Below are 21,508 nucleotides of genomic sequence, written 5' to 3' on the forward strand. Positions count from 1 at the left end.
TGATATACTTGAACCAGACAAGTGCAGAACCTTTAATCCCGACACCTTGTTCTTGTCTGTGTAGCAGGATCTCATGGTCTATAGCACGTGTCAAACCCAAGGCCCGCCATATCATTTTATGTGACCGGTGAGTGAATAATTGGTCTTAAAAATCGGTGTTAAAATAGGTCTATGCTGCTTTAAGGCTGCGTTGGCCATATACTACATTTCCCACAATGCATGGCTATTGCGTTACCTGCAAAGTGATGGCATCCTGCCACGAGATGGCAGTGTATCATTGTATATGCATCATGTGAAGAGTGAAATTCAGAATGAGACTGTGATCGCAGCAGAATGTGTTCACAAAAGCCACAACCAAAAACGATGTGGCAGTGAAAGCCAGCTTTATTGTGGCTGAAGAAATCATCTGTGGTTCAAAGTCTTTTTCTGAGGGTGTGTTGTTGAAGCAGTGCATGCTGAAGGCGTGTGAGCAGGTCTGCCCTGACTAGATACAGACTTTTAGAACTGTTCGTTTGTCAAGAAACACCATCGCAGACTGGGTTACATCTATAATGCATAATATTTGTAGCTTGATTAAGTAATAAATACAGAAAGTTATTTAGTAATCTGTTACGGAGTAGTTACCTTTATTTTACATTATATTTACAGTAGTAAATTATAGTTACATTTAATTACATGTATTCTGTATGGCAGTTACAGCTGGCCCTTTGAGGGTAACCATTATGCTGATGTGGCCCTCAGTGAAAATAAGTTTGACACCCCTGGTCTATAGTGTCAAATGCTGCACTGAGATCCAGCAGGACCAGTATAGAAGCTAGTCCTTTTTCAGTGGCCATAAGAATATCATCTTTTACTCTTAGTAGTGCAGTCTCTGTGCTATGGTGGGTTCTAAACTCAGACTGGAACTTTTCAAATAAATGATTACTATGCAGGTGATCACACAACTGGGCAGCTACAGGTTTTTTATAAAATCTTTGAAATGAAAGGGAGGTTTGAGATTGGTCTACAGTTAGTCAGAGTGCTAGCGTCTAGAGAAGGCTTTTTTGGTAATGGTTTAATTACTGCTATTTCAACCCATTAAAGCCTGAAACGCCTTGAAAAAAATGCCTCTAAAACCTGAAGTTCAATGCCTACTAAATGACTGATTTTGCAGCCTCTGTAGCATATAGGAACAGTCTGCTTCACATGCTATTTTTGAAAAATGCTGCCACACTGATGATGTCTTTGACATGGATGTGACAGGAGGACTGAGACTGTAGCATCAAATGAAAAGCTCAAAATTCACATCTAATTAATGGCAACGCTAATCTGTGTCTGTCGCTCCGCTGAGCCACGGAGTGACAACAACCCACTGGGCTGGACTAAACCAAAATAGTGGAAAACAAGGGGGGTGTTCTCTAAAGACAGACTGTTACCTGTAAAGCACGGGTGCTGTAAAACACCCCTATTAGCATGTGGTACTTTCCTCCTAATGAAATTCACCATAAAAATAAAAAAATTAAAAAAATAAAAATTTAGTCGACCAATCACAATTTTGGTTGAGCCAGAGCGTGTTGACCAATTAGTCGACCAGTCGACTTTGACTTTACAGCCCTAGACTCATTAAAGACATTTATTTCATCTAATAAGATAAGATATTACCAACTTGTGGTAGAGCCTCTTTAAGGAGTCTAGCTGGTATAGGATCCAGCTGACATGTAGTTAGTTTAGAGGAGGAGACCAGTGAGGTCAGCTCCGGGAAGTTTAAGGGGTGAAATTATTTACTACATGTACAGGTCTTACCCTGGATTTCCACTGGACGTGTTACAGCCGCGGCACGTCAGCGGCACGGTTCTGCTTCGTCCTCTGCCCGGCGGCAATCCCCACCGGGCGCGTTACAGCAGCGGCGCGGAGCCAGCGGTATTCACGGAAGATCGCGCGATAATCTTGAACGGACGTAAGTTTGCGAGATCCCGCGATAGACTGTGTGTATAAAGGAAACGACAACAACAACAACACATCACTCTTTTCATTCTCCGACGTGGAAGAACTGTTGATCTGGTGTCATAAATGATTTTATGTTTCTCCACTTCAACAATCAGTCTCTCGTCGTACATTATGACTCTCTTAGACGCTCTGATTATTGATTGTTGACCTGGCAGCACCGGTCACGACGTAATGTTGATGTGAAGTTGTGACAGGTTATATGACCAGCGTATTGTGTTTTATTTTGAAGGGGGGGCAGAAATGTTTTACTTTGAGTCTGTGTCGCACTTCCTGTCTGGTGCAATCTGCTCTGTTGAAATTTACGAGGTTCAGCAGCGGCAACGGCAAAAAGTAGAACTGCTACCTGTCGATAACGCTGCAGCACGGCTAGTGGAAATCCAGGGTAAGTTAGCTGTACTAAACTGTGTTTTGGTGATGTTGGAGGTGGTTGGTGGTTAATTCTATCTCTGATTGTTTCTATTTTATCATTAAAAATTTTTATTAAACTCATTACTCATTACTCAGAGATAGAGGGATTGATGGGTTTGTTACATTGTCTCCGTCAGCCTGGCTACAGTGCTGAAGAGGAACCTGGGGTTGCTCTTATTGTTCTCTATTAACTCTGAGTAATAAGAGGTTCTTGCATGTCTCAGAGCTTTTTTGTATATAACGCGCAAGTTTAGGCACTGTACCATGGGGCAGACTTATCTTGGAGGGGCAACAGTATTTGAAACTGTTTGTAGTGTTAAATGTGTGTTGTCCACTATTTTATTGAGTTTTGTGGGAGAGATGTTTCTATAGTCTTCCTCTGTATAACTGAAACAACAACAAACAAACAACAAACACGTGCCAGGTATTCTGTAGTTGGCCAAAATTGATTATTTTTCTCCACACCCAGAGAAACATTGGCGATTCGGAATTATTTTTCTCTCCACTACCTTATCTTCACCTTCTTATACCTGTCCAGAAAAATAATTATGTGGTAGCCAGCTACACAAGCAAGGCCAATATTTATCTGACGGAGGGCGGAAGATAAAAAAAATTACACATTCTCACCAGAGGACGTCCATCCAGGGACTGCACAAACTGATGTAATGATTAGATATAGATAGATATACATATGTTTCGATAGAGATTGTAATCGCAAAAGGCTATGGGGGTGAGTTGGCTCAGACTCAAAGAGACAGATTGAGCAGGAATAGAACGGTTTTGTTAACCGTCACTCAGGGGCGGGGTGACACGTTGAAGTGGATGATTAATAATTGGTATGATTTCCCACATCATAACCCGGAGAGATAACTCCGCCCAATTGAAACCCACATTTCAACAGTTAAAAAGACAAATATTTAGAATTTGGATGTAAACTGGTTTCTAATATTTTTACATGTTGAATATTATGTACATGAGACCCTAAATTACATAGTTAGAAGACTTTTGTGGATTTGGGTTTACAGAGGCTTTAACAACTTCATAGTTTATAAAGTATAAAATGACTGTATTGGACTGAGTTTTTGAATTTTTTTTGAAAAATCGTAAAATTGTATTGTGCCTTGTTAGTGCCTCGTACAACCACAACCAGGACTATCCTTTTACAGTTTACATTTTATCTCAACCACCACATGTGATTTAGCTTTGTCTCTGTGTGATGTTGTGTGTGATTATTTTCTAGAACAAGGAAAGAGGCCACAACACACCGTCTGAAGAAGACCTCAGCACCTGTATGATAAACCAGGTGGGAGGAGGAAACTTTTTGCATATCGTCATGTTTTTGTGATTTCCACTTACATTGTTGTATCTTATTTAACAGTGATAATGTGTTTTTCTCTCTTGTTTTATCTTTCTGTCTCAGTCTCCAGGTTGTCCTGACCTTAGCATTTTATCTTTTATGGGAGGATTCCATGGAAGAACCATGGGTATGTTACATAGTCGCATAAACACAAATCACAGGACATGAAAATCTCATTAAACAGAGTGAAGATGTTTTCCAGCAGAGTTGAGCTGCCGTATGTCCATGCACACACACTCAATGTGGTGTTTGTCTGCACAAATGGAGAAAATAAAATAATGATAATGATGCCCTTTAATTGTGATTCAAAGGTAGTGTGGGCAGTGGCAGTACCTCAGCCATGAAAGGGCATGATTAATCAAAGAATACAAACAAAAGGGACACTTTCTAAAAATGCAATAAAAATTAAAAATCTTTTAGTGAACTAAAATCATTTGTTAAATCACAAACCTCTATTAAATATACAGACCAACATGACAAAGATTGATAAGGGAATGTTACCGCTGTCAGCATTTCTCTTAATAATTGTTTTAATTGTCATTGTCAGAAGTTAAGATATTACATCATCTGCAACAGAGAGCATAGAAAGAGAAAGAGAAATGAACACACCTGAAATACTGCATGTTGAATCAGCATTGCTGTCTGTAGTCCCTTCATGGCTTCATGGTTCTCTCTTGTTTAGGCACATTGGCAACAACACACTCAAAAGCAATCCACAAGTTGGACGTGCCGTCATTTGATTGGCCCATTGCCCCGTTTCCCACACTGAAGTACCCACTGGAGGAGTTCACCAGAGAGAATGAACGAGAAGAGGCTCGCTGTCTGGAGGAGGTGAGTTCTGCATATGTGTGTGTGAGAGATGAGAGAGAGAGAGAGAGAGAGAGAGTCACTGCATGAAAACCCAGATTATCGGCGCCGCGAACGCCCGTGATTATCGGCAGTAATCAGTCGTTCTCCGCGACGTTCGCCTGTTCTAACGGCTCTAATTAGCATATCAATGTAGCGATCGTCAGACCTGCTCTGACTGACACAAACAACCATTGGATGAAAGCACACACAGTTCCACAGTAAAATCCTCTGTGATTGGACAGCAATCCCCTCACTCATTGGTCACCTTTGGAACACATGATCATTTGCCCCTCCCATTTGTAATAATGATTATAATAATACAGATATTAATAATAACATTATTATTAATGATAATACTACTAATTATTCTTATTGCTATTATTATTTAGTGATAACTCCACATCACAATAGACAATAAGAGACATAAGAAAGTACATATAGAAAGTGAAGCTTTATTTAAAAAAAACCAAAAAAAAACCACAAATAACATGCTTTATGAAAAATCTGTCTTGGCTGCTTCAGGGTCAGAAGTTGGAGCAGGTCTTGCAGAGAGTGGCCCATTATGCAGCCTTCTGTGGTGGGTTGTTCAGTATTCTGGGTCCCTCTCCAGCCTCTCTTGTTGAAGGATGGAGGCTGATTATCCACCCAGCTTCTCCATCAGCTGAGCCATCAAATCAAATCACATTTTATTTATAAAGCCCACAATTACAAAACACAGTTTGTCCTCCATCCTCCTCATCAGACATCAGGTCAATTGTGATGCTCCTGCAGAAGTCCATCTCATCCTTGGTTAAAACAGCCCTCCTCGCTTCCAGCAGCTGGAAACACAAGTAGTACAATTAGTGCTGTGTATATACACACACACGTATGTATGTATGCGTTTGTCTAATTAACCAGTTAGTTTAGTAAAATGTCACACTTAGTACTTAGTATTAAGGTCAAGAAAAAACATTTTTAAATCATGCACTGATTTCAATTGTACCCTCTTTCTTCTCTGTCTGCTCCAGATAGTATGTGTGTTTGTAATTAATTAAAGTAAATTGCTTTATAAATAAAGAATTAAAAAAAGAATAAAATTATATTATTAGGGCCCGAGCCACGGATGGCAGGGACCAAAACAGTTCCTGGCACACATTGTGCAAGGAACCTATTATTATCCTTCTTGTTCCATTGCTGTGGTCATTTTTGAAGGGGTTAACATTAGGGCTGCAACAATTTAACATTTATGTAATTTGAGTAACTCGATTACAAAAATTCCTTGAGGCAAAAACTCATGGATTCATGTAATTCATATCTTGCGCATTATGTGGCACAGGGATCATTGTTCCACACAAACCGTTTTAGCAGACACACACAGCACATCTGGATTTCAGCCGGCACGATGGTGGAGGGAGTGAAACAGCCCATAAAAGGCAGAAAATGTCCAAAGTGTGAGACAATTTAACGCTTAAACAAGAATTCAACCTCTGTGCTTGGTCAACTCAACCTTACTTTTAAGTAACATGGATACGGTAGAAATATATATTGAGTGAAGTTATATGAAATAAAAATATATTAATTGATATAAGATATATTTATACAGTAGTATGCAAAAGTTTGGGCACCCCTGTAAATTTTCCTGATTTTCCTTTATAAATCATTGGTTGTTTGAATGAGAAATTTCACTTAAATATATCATATAGGAAACAAACACAGTGATATTTGAGAAGTGAAATAAAGTTTAAATTAAATTTACAGAAAGTGTGCAAGAATTATTGAAACAAAATTAGGCATGTGCATAATTTTAGGCACCCTTGTCATAGAGTTATTTGGGCAAAACAAGGGGCGTTATGCATGGTGGAAAAAGAACACAGGATTCCAAGAAAAACACTTGCTACCTACAGTAAAATGTGGTGGTGGTTCCATCATCATGCTGTGGGGCTGTGTGTCCAGTGCAGGGACTGGGAAACTTGTTAAAGTTGAAGGTCGCATGGATTCCACTCAATATCAGCAGATTCTGGAGAACAATGTCCAGGAATCAGTGACAAAGGTGAAGTTGTGCCGGGGCTGGATCTTTCAACAAGACAACGACCCTAAACACTGCTCATAATCTACTAAGGCATTCATGCAGAGGAACAAATACAACGTTCTGGAATGACCATCTCAGTCCCCAGACCTGAATATTATTGAAAATGTGTGGTGTGATTTAAAGTGGGCTGTCCATATATGTAGCAACAAAATAATAAATACAAACATATGAAAAAGTAAACTGTGTTCTTGTGTGCGTGCATCCAGGTGGAGGATCTGATAGTGAAGTGGAGGCAGAAGGGAAGGCCCGTGGCAGGAATTGTGATTGAACCAATCCAGGCTGAAGGTGGAGATAACCACGCCTCTGCAAACTTCTTCAAAGGCCTTCGAAACATTGCAAGCAAGGTAAAGGTTATCACTCAGAGTAATAAAGTCTAATAATTCACATGGCAGAGGAACAACTTCAAAGAAGTAACAAATGGATAATCAGTGGTTTTGTCTGTATTATGTTATACTACAACCATGATATCCGATTGTGGGTGCATTCAGGACACAGACAGATTGTTGGGAAGTTGGGCAACACTTTACATTATAGTACAGTAACAACATTGTGTTGTCACGCTGCATTGCATCATGGATGCTATGTTCTGGTGCTATCGGAGTTAATGTTTATGGTGAAACGTTACGGGGTCCAGTCTGTAATTGAAAATTGGTATAGACCCCTCTCTTTTTTTTTAAGCATGCTAATCATTCTAAGTGACTTCACAGCGACACAGCTTTTGTTTACGTTCACCTCTGACACCACCAGAGGCAAACATGGATGACTTGGTTCATAAGTAACATCCACATAATGACAAGTATAGTAATAGTAATAGTAACAAGTATAGTTTTTCAAGATATTATTCAAAGAAAAACTGTTTTGGCATATACCTACAGTATATGCCATTGCCAATGTGCAATATACTGTAGGTATTTCACATTTCAACACTCTTATGTATATGGTTAAATTATTTTATTTGATTACCTTTTCTAATACTATATATATTATGGATGCAATGCTATTCGGTATTTTACCATAACTGCAGAGGGATACATGCTTTCACGTGAGAGTCTCCAAACACCAAAAAAGTCGGCAGATTTAGCGACAAAGTCGCCACGCTGTAAACACTGTCAGAGATACATGCGACTCGCAAGCTGTGACAGCAAATCGGCGAGGCGCGCGACAGAAGACAGACAGCTAGCACGGCCAATTATTGTATTTGTTTCGAATATTTTAATTGGTCATACTTTTATCATAACGTATGATAATTAAATATTGATGAGTTTTAAAACCTGGTAGGTTTATCTTACGTTTTAGAGTGCCATACACTTATTAGGAGCAGTTTAGGATTCCAAAATAAAAGTGTTAAAATGCAAGAACGATAAGCATAGCTTTAAATAAAGTTTGTGGTTTCATTATTGTGTATATATATGTATATCAGAGGAAGCGCTAGACAGAGTCATAAAAATCCTGTCATAAGCTATTTTTACCGGTCACTTTAATTTTTTAAATGATAATAAATATTCAATTGCATTTAATTTTAATTCCTTTTTAATTAATATTCAGTCCAAAAAAGCTGAACAAATAATCCACACCGTGGATAAACACATCAAGCAGAATATGAAGAATGTGTAACTTTTTCTACGCAGTAACAAAAGCATCTGACTGTGTGGCCCCAGTAGCTACATATGAACAATGAATAGTGAAAGCTTCGTGTCCACAGCTCTTTAACGCACTGTCAGCACCGTCCTCAGCCAGGAGAACTCCCGCTCCCACTGAACTCTGTACTCCCGCCTCACCTCCTTGCTGTCGCTTCCTCGCTCCGCCGAGGCCAAGGGCTTAGTTTGTCCTTCATCTTCATCTATCCCTCTTTTTTCACCTCTTTTAACAACATTGTTATTGGGCTTTTTATAGAAACTTTTGACACTCCTGACATTTTTCTTCTTTTCTACTTTTCTTCTTCTAGAGCCAATTACTGTAATATGCACTTCGCCACCAAGTGGTCAGGGGTGTGAATTGCAAACTGTCAAAATGACGGATGGCCATCAGATTTTTCCGTCGCTGTCTTAAAAAAACGGTCAATAACGGAAAATATTCGGTTAACGCGACCCCTGATGTGTATATATATATATGTATTTATATATAAAGCTATACTTACCTTTCTTGCATTTTTACATATATATGTTTATATTAGTGCTGTCAAACGATTAAAATATTTAATTGTGATTAATCGCAATTAATCGCACATATTTATCTATTCTAAATGTCCTTTGATTTTTTTTGTACCATTATTTATTATCAACATAGAAAAGTGGACTGGCTTGCTTTGTGTAAATGTTATTTGCATATTTTGGCATATACTGTAGTGTAGGGCTGAACAATTAATCGAAATTTATCTAAATTGCAATACAGCTTACTGCAATTTCAAGACACAATATTTATAATATAATATTTGTTCAAGACAAAATCTCTTTAGATTAATTATTATTACACCTCTTATTCTACAGACTGAACCACGCTGGCAGACAAACTAATCTATGTTACAGGCTAAACCTGGTGTGTGTAACGTGTGTGTGTGTGAGGAGTATTGTATGTGTGTGTGCTGTAGGAGGTACGAGGGGTGCGTAGGTGAAGCAGGAAGTAATGTGTTCTGTGTGTTTACATTAGCGAGCCGCAGGTGCATTTCTCTGTCACTCTGCATATTTTGAGTTATTCCTCTTGTGAGAGCCGCACAATCATAACAGAGTTTGTGTATCACTCCGCATTGTGGTGAATAAAGAGCCGTTCTTCAACGCAGAAGAAATCCTATAGTTTAATGTGTCGTTGCCGTAACGAGCTAATCCGAGCTGAAAGAGCTAGCAAAGAAGCGCACAGCGCTCGCAATCCGCTCAAAACGGAATGTTTACTCTTTACTTATGCGAGCCGACTACTCTATGACCGGCTCACGTAGCGTGTCTGTTGTTTTGTTTCCGGTCTAGCTCGATCCGTTGTAGTGATGTAGTTGTTCTAACGTTACTAGTTGATGCCACAGCTTGTGAAAAAGACTACAAAGTTTGCGTTAATCGCGCGATAAAAAAATTGACGGCGTTAAAATGGGTTCGCGTTAACGTGTTAATTAATTGTTTAACTGACAGCACTAATATATATATATATATATACATATAGCTGTAACAAAACAATTTCCTCCTGGGATTTATAAAATATTTCTGATTCTGATAATCATATTATTACTGTACTGTAGTGTGAGGTGTTCACGAGTCAGAGTCAGCAGTTCTCCCTTTAAAGACTAGTCTGCTATGTCAACCATCTGCCTTCACTCTGTAACTGTTTATCTACCCCCAGCATGGATGTGCTTTCCATGTGGATGAAGTCCAAACTGGTGGGGGCACCACAGGAAAGTTTTGGGCCCACGAGCATTGGGGTATGGACGATCCTGCTGACATTGTCTCATTCAGCAAGAAGCTTCTGACCGGCGGCTACTACCACAAGTATGAACTACAGGCTGATAAGGTTTGTCACCTTTTGAAATGTTTAAGTTTTACATGTTTTGATTTCGATTCGAATATTGTAAACCTTAAGCCCTCTCAGCACCCTAAAAGTCCTCTTCAATGGTCAGCACCTGATCGAAATTTGTTCACGTTCACAAAGGCAAATAACTGCACTATGAATGGTAATTAAAAGTCTTGTGATCTGAAATACTGCTCAGCTATTGGTCAGACATGTAGGCTAGTAAAAGACATCCCTCGCAGTGGTAGAGAAAATCATTGAACTTTTAATCAGTAACTTGTCTAGAACACATCTACTAAGTTTGACAGGGCTAGCTCAAACGTGCTCGGACGAGTCCATTAAAATGCATAGATTGGCCATTTTTTTGCAGGGAGAGAGCAGTTTAGCTATTAAGGTCACTGAGTACAAAGTCTGTAACTCTGTACAATGTTCATCATCTGGGGAGCATGCATGTACACTACAAGGTAGTAGCAACCGCCATTTTAAATTGAACCAAAGAAAGCAGAGGATAACCCAAAAAACACTCTCTAATTGTCAGAGAAAATCGGTGTCAATATTTAAGGTAGAAAGACCAATAGTTATGAAACTCAAGAATCTGTCTGATCAATACTTGAAATCTGGTAACAGCTGGTTATGGTGTGTCATGATACTCATGTACATGTGCCCTGCCGTCAAATATGCACTTTCATCATTATAATCAATCTATTTGTAGAAAAGATGTTTATAAAACTTTACAAGGCTTTTTATCTAATGTGTTTGTTTCAGCCATATCGCATCTTTAACACATGGATGGGTGACCCGTCAAAGAACACATTACTGGTTGAGGTTATTAATGTGATTCGAAGAGAGCGGCTTCTGGAGGAGGTCAATCGCTCTGGGAAAGCCCTGCTAAATGGTCTTTATGATCTACAGGTAATATACTTGTATGTGGATGTGTGTATATGTAAAGTAAAAGTGAGAATCTCTTGGTATCTAAACATCATACACAATCATTGTAACAGGATGTTTAGATACCATGCATGTATGATGTCAAGTATGGAGGACGAAACCTGACATATCAATAAATAAATAAATAAATAAATACAGGAATAAAAAAATGCATAAAATAAATAGATACATAAATAAATGCATAAATAAATAAATAAATAATTAAATACACCAATAAATGCATAAATAAATCAATAATTAAATACACCAATAAATGCATAAATAAATCAATAAATACACAAATAAAACTAATAAATAAATATAGAAATGCATAAATAAATAAATGCTTTATATTTATTTCTACATTTCTGTTCACCTACATTTATGTAGTTATTTATTTATTTCTGTTCACCTACATTTATTTATTTCTACATTTCTGTTCACCTACATTTATTTATTTATTTCTGTGTCCATATGTTAATGAGGTAGGAGGTCCTAACCTCAGTCAGACAGCATGATTGGTTACAGGAGGATTCGGGTCTACTACTTCTGCCTTTTGGCGCTGATTCCTGTACAGGAATGTTGTTAGCGAGCAGCTCGCCCACTCAACTGCTCAATCTCTGGTTTAGTGATGGCATTTTTCGTACCATAGGTTCTAATGAACTACGATCATTAGCGAATGATTTAGAGAACCAGGCAACAACCAATGATTATGTTCAGTTTCGTCTGGGTCTAATAATGAATGACTTGGCTCAGCTCACCGCCGATCTGCCAGTAGCCTCCCCAGGGACGGGGCTACACCGAGGCTAGGTGTAGCATACGCTATGGAGCTGTGTGGCCAGTGCAGGGACTTGGAATCTTGTTAAAGTTGAGGGTCGCATGGATTCCACTCAATATCAGCAGATTCTGGAGAGCAATGTCCAGGAATCAGTGACAAAGTTGAAGTTGTGCCGGGGCTGGATCTTTCAACAAGACAACGACCCTAAACACTGCTCAAAATCTACTATGGCATTCATGCAGAGGAACAAATACAACGTTCTGGAATTATAATTATTATTATAATTACAATTATTGAATTATAATTACATCGTGAACCATCAAACCTGACTGAACTGGAAAAGAAGAATGGTGCAAAATACCTTTTGCCAGATTTTACCACCATGCATGCATTTATCTTAACCCGAGTCTTCCTCCTGTAGAAGCACTCCAATGTCTCTATGATTCATGAAACCTTTAAACGGTCTCCATATGTGTTCAGCCATGGCAAGACCGGTCACAAGTCTACCGAGGGACATTTTGAGTTATTTACAGAATCTGAAAGTGTGATTTCTAAGCTTTCCAACAATGTCCAACACAGATATGGGCATTTGAATGTTGCTTTAAGGAGAATTTTAGCCTCAAAGATTTACACCTTCTGAGAGCCAAGAGACAGAATCATCACATTTACATAGCACAACCCCCTCCTGGTCTAAGCTGTCTAAGCACATGTTTGTGCTGAGCTAGTAAACAACAATAACAAGAAAAAACCTCCCTGTATGTGACTGAACACTAGTGGCACACGTTACGTAGATGAAAACTCACCATAAGGAGATAGAGCGGTGCTGGCGTCACGTCATCATCTCAGACAACTACTGTGTGTGTCCTGCTCTCTTTCAGCCACGGAATAATCCATCTGTTTGTTGTTTTTGTGACGATGAAGTCTGCTAACACGTAAGCATAAAGATCGCTAGCTTAAAATGCTAACAGTCCACTCACCCTGTGTCTGTCTTTGTTAAGAAGTTCAGCCACAGTTCAATTATTGTCCGGTTTTCTTTGCCTTCCTTTGGTAAACAAAGCTTTGATGACGACTGCTTTGATGACAATCACGCTTTAATTTCACACTGCACACTCACACACACACACACACACACACACACACACACTGCACACGCTTCAATTATGGAAGCACATTTGTGCCATTATCCAAATTAAAATGCATTAACAGAAATGCTGCATTTTGTGACTCATAAATAAAATTGATAATCAATATTCCAAACTGCATTTTAATTTTCAACTTCTAGACTGCTTATTATGTGCCTTAATTAAAAGAAAAAGCAAACAAAGAAATGCTTTTTGTTCGCCGCAAAAAGTGTTTCATAATTCAAATGAGTTCGCAATACGGAGCGGTGCAGGATATTGACGTCACTGTCACTATCCTGCATGTCTTACGGCGGATGCCGATGCAAACTAGGAGTGATTCACAGCGATAAAAAAACCTTAATTCAAATACAAAGTTTATGGTTTTAAGACCCACAATACTGTGATTTGAAGCATGTAGTGGCTTCTTCAAAACTTCAACATGTGTAATTTTGAAAAAAAAATAACTTTTTCCTATTTTTTCTCGTTTTGCGCTGGGCCGACTTGTTCCCCCTTGGTCCGTGGTGGGTCACATATTCTCTCACACACATCCAACTTATTTTTCACAATGTATGTTATCCTCTCCATTGACATACATTGTGCCATAATATTATTCCAAGCACCTATTGTAAGAGCTGAAGTTTTCTTTCAATTGAGAGCTATTGACCCATTAAGGCCTGAAACGCCTTAATGGGCATCAAACCTATGGGTGATTTCAGAAAGGACCTCTAATACCTGAGGTTCAATGCCTACTAAATTATTGATTTCTCAGCCTGTGTAGCAGACAGGAACACAAAAATTATTTGAGAGCTTACACCTGTGGCTTTCCTGGGAAATTATTTAGATACACCTTCGCCAAAAAATGTAAAAGTAAAGTGAACAGCACTATTTTCAATTTAAAAACAGTAAGAAAATAAAGTAATATCAACTTGTGTCAGTGCCTTGATTTGGTCCTGATGGAGTGTGAAGACCAAGAACAGCATGTAATGACTGTAACAGTCTGCTTCACATGTGACGGTGATAGTGCTTACAGCGATGTGGCATCTGCAGGTAAATCCACTTTCACCCCTGATGTGCGGTTGAAAGCACTCCATCAATATCGCCAACCTTGTCGTCTTCAAACATAATTATGTCGTAACCATAAATCCCGGTCAATTGGTCCAGCGCGTTCAAAGTTATCAGCAATGATGTAATCGAAGCCGAGAAACTCCTCAAAATCACTGCCCTCCGAAATCTCTTCACTATCAAACTATCAAGCTTTCCTGGCGTCATTGGTAGAATTACGCAGTAGCGCTCCCGGCTATAGTGGTAGAAATGCGGCAATGCTTTCCCTGTGTCAATGGATTCATCGTTTTGCCTGTAGTATAGAAAAGTCAATACATTTATTGACTGATTCTTAATCTCATATTTGCCAGGTATAGATGTAACAGTATCATTTTTGAGTCTACTGGGATATTTATCGACAATATGGTCATTATTTTATTAGCCACTTCCTTACAGAATGCATTTATTGTATTGCATTCCCATATACAGTGTATGAATGTTCCTTGATCTCCTTCACATTTAAAACACATGTCCGGTATGTTACTGTTATACATATGCAATTTCACTGGGGTGGTGTAGGTCCTCATCAGCCATTTATACTGAAGAAGCTTTAAATTTGTGCTGGCTGTTTTTGTTTGAGCCTCCTTACAGACTTTGTTCCACTCATCGTTTAAAATGTCAACTCAAGAGTCAGTGTTTAGCTCAGATGGTAGAGCACCTGACCTGCCCCATATGCTGAGGCTATAGTCCTCGCTGCAGGTGACCCTGGTTCGAATCCTGCGTGGCATTCCCCCCTCTCTGCCTCTTGTTTCCTGTCTCTCTCCACTATACTGTCCATTAAAGACAAAAAAGGCCCAAAAAATATATTAAAAAAAAATGTTCTAACGACAATAAAGTTGGGATTGTTATTGACCAATTCTGTAAAGAAGAAATAAAGCTCCTTAGTTTTAGATATTTAAAGAAATGCTTCCTCGGAATATTAAACATTAAAGGTGCATTATGTAATAAATCCAAACAAACTGAACTCACCAACAACAACATTACAGCCAAAATATTTGCATTAAAACAATATTTTGCAGACTGCAAATCATGTTTGTGTTTTGAAATCAGGTTTTGGCATGTGGCGCCACCTACTGACGTCTACCAATCATTGCAGTCAATAGAGTCTCAGCTGCCGAGTAACCACGGGTTGCCAGTTACGTCAGAAAACGAAACCTAAAAGACCTTGGTATTTTGAATGTAGTAACTGTTTTTGGCCACATTCTTACATATGGCACCTTCAAGGATAAGTACTCAAATGACACTAGTACTCAAATTTTACACAGTCCTTTATTTGCCCAAATCTGGAATCCAGTGTGCCTGTTTTAAACATATTATTGCCCCATAGTGGGCTCAATTGTGAGAAAGAATTAGCTATGATCATATATTTTCTTACTTCATACCATATGTTAACCATATTAAGTTCTATTTGGTGAGTGGTGTGAGTTCGTAGATGTTGTAAACTGGCTGAGAAAAGATACAGGTTTAATGGTAACTGGAGGGAGTATGCCTCTATATCCACCCATGACGGAGCGTTTTCTTTGCAAATATAAAATTATGGTCCTCAGCTGTACTGCCAAATAATACCAGTAAAGGTTAGGACATTTAAACCCCCCAGTATCAAATGGAAGATATAACAGGCGAATTCTAGGACATTTCTTGTTCCATATAAAATATATATATATAATTTTTTTATTTTTTTATTTTTGTTATTAGTGACGTCATTCTTGCATATGTTCCTCCAGGTGGTGCCAAAGGAACATTCTGAAATAAGTACAAAAACTTGGGTAAGATTTAATTTATCCTCCCAATGAGGGAGATAGGAAGAGTCAACCATCTTTCTATATATTTAAATGTTGAATCCATTATAGTTTCATAGATTACTGCTACTATATTTTCCAGTATAGGAGCTATTTTGTTACCCAAGTATGTAGACGTGTTGGCAATCCTAAAGGCAGAGATACATCGATCGGGATCTTCCCTCTTCTTTTCATTAAGCAACATAAGTGAAGACTTGGATGCATTTATTTTATATCCAGATGCTTTGCCAAATGTTTTGATCAGGTCTTAGAGTGTCTAATTCTCTTACTCAAATTTCTTGTTAATTGAAAACACAGTCCGCAACGTTAACCTCAGTTATAAGCCTACAAATATTTACGTGTAGGCCCTCTATATGTAAAATGAAAAGATGAAAATACAAAAATAAAAAAGTACCAATAATATTTAAACTATTCTTAGGCAATTATGCCATTTAAAACTCATTTTCCTGACTTTTGTACATCATGGTATGATGAAAAAATGCTGGAAAAATAACAAACAAACAAATAATAGCAGTAATTATCAGGGTTTTTGGTGTCAGTCGTTTCAGTTCGTTCTTTAAATGAAAAGTAAACTTGTCAATATAATTTGCCATGAATGTAACGTAACACATAGTAGATAGTTGTGAGGATGTTTTCTCGACCTGTTGGAATCTACTCATCTCCGGGTGGCGATCCATTCATCTCCTCGATTTATTTTTCCACATCTGCAGGTGTGACAAAGACATTCTCCCCTATAGTCAGCAGAAGTCTGGCAGGGAAGATGGTCCGCAGCTCTTAGGATATTTTCAGTGTTTTTGTAGTTTAAGCATTTCAAGTCAACTTTATTTTTCTACCATTTCGGCTCAACTGGTGGATGTGACGTGATGTGAATTTACGTAACGTGTTAACATGTTGTAAAGTTACAGTTAAAGTAATTACAAAAAACACATACAATTACCTAAAATTCTCTTCCAACTTGTGAGGGCCATGCTCCCATTCATAAAATTAAATACTACACTAATTGTTCAGATTTATAGCTAGACTGGAGAAGACTATTAAAAGGCTCAATAAAAAATAAACACTAGTTTCAATGACGTTTTAATGCAGAAATGTTACATATTATATCTTTAAATAATCTGCTGTATAATTATCTTTTATTAATAATGATAATAATAATAATGATGCATTATATTTGGAGGCGCCTTTCATGTCACAAGGTTAACAGTACAACTTATTTCTGATGATTTCCCACCTTAATTGAGCTTTTTCCTATTTTAGTTTTATGCATCTACAGAAAAGGCTGAGAAACTGAATTCCCCATCTGATTTTAGAATGAAATCATTCATGGTTTTAGCAATATTTACTGTGAGTCCTTAGTTATTTTCAAAGTCCTCTAATTACTCACACTAGTCCATGACATCTGAGCAAGTGAGTGGAGGTATATATACAAACAGGTGGGATGTTTGTTGATCTTTTTCTTTTGATAATAGATTTTTACTGAATTGAAAAAGCTTGTATGATTTTCACTCTTGAATGATTATAAAATCAGTACCACACAGTTGGTGTAGTGGTAAGCACTCTTGCCTTTGCAGCAAGAAGACCCAGGTTCGAGACATGGTTGGAACATCAACCAACATTCAAATGTTTTCCCCTTGTGTGCATGGGCTCTCTCTGGGTACTCTGGCTTCCTCCCACAGTCCAAAAACATGCAGACTTGGGGATTAAGAAATTTGGACAGTCTAAATTGACCGTAGGTGTGGATGTGAGAGTGAACAGTCTGTGTCCTGTGATGGACTCGGGATCTGTCCAGGGTGTACCCCGCCTATCGCCCCATGTCAGCTCAGATTGGCACGGCAACCCAAATCCCACCGTCCCGCGACCCACATGTAGAGGATAAAGCGGTAGAAATGGATGAGATGGACAATACACCATCCCGACTTCAGGATGGGTACTCTGCACTACCACATCGCAACTGTTTCCCTGTTGCGATGTTGTCGCAACTGCTTCTCTGTTGAAATGTTTATGCCTGCCTCTTCACACTACTACCTGATTTTTTTTTTTTTTTTATGTTTTCAATCATGAACAGCCTTTCTGTAGTTGACTCTGATCATGTGTGTGATACGCAGGCTCGATACCCTGGTGTACTGAGTCGTGCTCGAGGACAGGGAACCTTCTGTGCCATTGATGTCTGCAATGATGAAACACGCAACAGCATCTTGCTCAAGTCCAGAGACAAAGGTATGAAGCACTAGTGATGTGTCGGTCAGGAACAAGCCAGTTCAAAGGGTCGGCTCTTTTAAAGGGACACTGTGTAGTATTTATGGGTACATATGACCCAAAATCCCCTTTTTTATACATATTATGTGCTCCTGCATTGTCTAGTTGCTGTATAATTTTTTGTTTAATTTTTGTAGTGTTTCAAAAAGTCATGTAAAATAACATGGTCACGGGCCACTGTTGCATAATCACTGTTAGCAGCGAGACGCCAGGTTTCTACTGGAGCCTGTATAGACAAACCCGAGAGAACAAATCAAGTGTCGCTTTACTTGTAGCGGAAGTCCCGCCTCCACTGACAAAGCAGGAAGTCTGAGGTATGAACAGTGTAGCTCGCCCTCTCCGGCTTCTGACAGCTCTACCGCAGCCACGAAGAGCTGTCCTTCGTCCTCGCCCTCTCCCCCTCCCTCTCGCTGTCTGTTCGCCCTCAGCAGCACCAGACATATCTTCGCTCTGCAAATGTAACTACGTTCCCTGCTAACCTCATCTCGAAACGGCTATGTGAAATAACTATCATTACCAGTTATTGCGGTTACAGTTTGTGTGAACATGCACCTAGCTCGCTATTAGCAATTAGAACGCTAACACAGTATGAAAAAAAATATATCAATTAATTTCGCTATCTTACATGTCTAAGACCAGTGCTAATACGATATACAAAAGACACACTTATACATCTGAATAAATACTAGAATCCTCATCTGCTGACACGGAGAAAGACGACGAGGACGACATTTGACCTGCTGAGGATACCGTAGCGCTCAGGGAAGGGAGGGGGTGAGCAGAGGAGCAGTTTGTTGTTGTAAATTTCAGCCTCTCCTCTAGATGTCACAATAAACTACTTACTTCACCTTTAAGTGAAAGATGGGAGCTGGCTCCCATCCACCAGAAGTCTTTTTTGTTGTTGTTTTTTTGTAAAGTAATAAAAGGCAGAATAATACAATAATCTTTGCGCTACCATGCATGCAGTGTCTGTGTGTGCTGTGCAACCGGTCACGTGAGGATAGACCAGGATTATACCACCAAGCAGGTAGGGGCGGGGGTGTTCAGTGTGCTCATAGACAGATTCGCTGAACAGGAGGGAGAGGAGCAGAAAAAGGAGAGAGTGGAGTTCTTTCCACAAATACCAAATGAGTGACAGTAGTACAAGAAGCAGTGTTAGGATTATTAATAACTGTGATAACACAAAGGCTGAATGCAGACTTTGCAAAATTAAGCAGTCATATCGAGCAGGGTGCACAAACAACCTCCAGACAGTTGGAAGAAAAAAGGCAGACTAGGGAGCATGCTTCTGCCAGTGCATCTACGCCACATATTTATTAGAAAATTATTTTTTTATTTTTGAATACTTCAGTAGGATGTATTGATAATTTAAGTGGTATATGTGTACACATACAAATCATAGTCAAAACAGTGCTTAATGTGGCTGAATTATGAAAGGTATAATTGGTACGATGAAGAGCAAAAAAACGTAATTCCCATCACTATGAAGACCATCACTGCTGTCACACTGTTCAGTCTTTTGTCTTATTTGTTGATTTTCCATGACTTCACTGTTGCCCCCTCTCTTCTTTAGTGATACCACAGCAGGGCTTGGACGTGTGCGAGTAGTTAATTGTATTTTGTTGCACAATGAGTAACAAAAATGACCAGTGAGGCAGATACTACCTCAACTATCTCTGTGGGTTTTGGTGCAACTTAGAGTTCATTTGCTGTCAATGACACTGTAAACCACTACCATGTGAAGGTGGATGACAGACATGCATGGTTGTGTAACTGTGCCTTCTTTGACAGGTATTCTCTTGGGAGGGTGCGGAAACCGATCAATCCGTTTCCGTCCAGCGCTGGTCTTCAAGGAATACCATGTTCACATGTTCCTCAACATCTTTAATGATGTGTTGGCCCAGATCAAATAAATCCTGACCCGATAGAAACCAGAATGATAGTACAAGAGTCGATCCAGAGGAGAGGGGCGGGGAAAACTGCGGACAACCTGTCATGATAAGCACAACCCACCCAATAACTCACACAGATATAACCTCTGGTCCAAGACCCAGTGCCATGGTCAGTCTACGTCTACTTCTCTTTAGCCAGGAGTGAAATTGGTGATGTCTTTTTACTTGTGCTGCCATAAAAATGTATCAGAATACCTATTAGAGCAGGTGTCTACTGGTACAATGGCAATTTTTTCACGTCATTCATGTTTCTGTTAAACAAATCCACAATCTTTCTCACCTGAATTCATGTTCTTCATGTTCAAAAAAGCAGAGCAATGAACATTTGATGATTTTCACATACATGACTTAATATGTAGATTTTGATTAGTACCTTTTTTCCCCCACAATATTTTATTTTTTTATTTTTAATACAGATGAACAATCACATACTACACAGACTAAACAGATCTGAACATACACACAGCACACATCCCATATCCCAACAAGTTTACATGTATACAAACATACATGTGAAATTAAGTAGTAAAATAATAAACAAAATAAATTAAAATAAAGTAAATAATAACAATTGACTGTTGTTTGTTGAGCACCATGTCATGTTCAATCAATGCTAATTAATTCTGTTTCCACTACTTTACGTCTCCTCTAAGTGGGCTACAGAGGGCTACATTAAAAATCACCACTGGGTGTTTCCACCACATGGGATCAAGTCAGTCCTTTCAAGAAAACGAATGAACGGGCCCCAGATGTTTTCAAATATAGAGTGTTTGCCCTTAATAGCATATGTTATCTTTTCTAACGGAAGAGAAGTAGATAGTTCTGAAATCCATTTACCTATCTTTGGCCTATACACTTCCTTCCATGCTAAGACAATGACTCTTTTGGCCAACAGTAGGCCTATATCAAAAATGTTCTATGATTTATTCTAATGTTGAAGGTAGTTGTGCATATACTCTGCCCAAATATACTATACTAATAAAACAAACATAGGATATAGAGGTATATGTATGGTTAATATATTCTCAATATCCTGTCTTACTTCTTCCCAGAACTTATTTATTTGAGGACATTGCCAGAAACAGTGAAAAAGTGTACCTTTTTTCTTTTCACATTTTATACAAACATCTGGTATGTAGCTGATTTTGTTGTGTTCTAATGAAGTTTCACAGTTGTAAGTATTTGAAGAACTGGCTATGTACAACATTGTATTTGACAATGATTTCTTCAAAGGACATCAGATGATTACTGCCCGGGTTGTAAATATCTGCTATTTTTTGCAGTCCCTGGTTCAGCCCAGATTTTGAATCCTCCATCTACTCTTCCTGGGGGGAAAGATTAATTTCCCCATGTTGAACTAAAAAGGGAAACACAGTCTTTTTCTTTAAGGTATCTTCTAACCTGGTGCCACACATTAATC

The 21,508-nt window shown here is 38.7% G+C and overlaps 1 protein-coding gene across 3 annotated transcripts in view; it reads left to right on the plus strand.

The window, feature by feature from the left end:
• The window catches only part of LOC310933313 (4-aminobutyrate aminotransferase, mitochondrial-like), an 83,579-nt gene extending 62,727 nt beyond the window's left edge, over positions 1-20,852 (plus strand). For 2 of the 3 annotated variants that reach the window (XM_083896773.1, XM_083896775.1), the window contains 8 exons: positions 3,635-3,697; positions 3,815-3,878; positions 4,434-4,582; positions 6,875-7,012; positions 9,990-10,157; positions 10,920-11,066; positions 17,986-18,097; positions 19,928-20,851. In XM_083896773.1, the coding sequence (XP_083752899.1) occupies positions 3,635-3,697; positions 3,815-3,878; positions 4,434-4,582; positions 6,875-7,012; positions 9,990-10,157; positions 10,920-11,066; positions 17,986-18,097; positions 19,928-20,049 (963 nt within the window). In that variant the 3' untranslated portion in view covers positions 20,050-20,851. Of the gene's footprint in view, positions 1-3,634; positions 3,698-3,814; positions 3,879-4,433; positions 4,583-6,874; positions 7,013-9,989; positions 10,158-10,919; positions 11,067-17,985; positions 18,098-19,927 lie in introns of all 3 variants that reach the window. The other variant, XM_083896774.1, reaches the window with a different exon arrangement.
• The last annotated feature ends 656 nt before the right edge of the window (positions 20,853-21,508 follow it).

The sequence above is a fragment of the Microchirus variegatus genome, assembly GCF_963457635.1.
Source record: "Microchirus variegatus genome assembly, chromosome: 10".
Lineage (NCBI taxonomy): Eukaryota > Metazoa > Chordata > Actinopteri > Pleuronectiformes > Soleidae > Microchirus > Microchirus variegatus.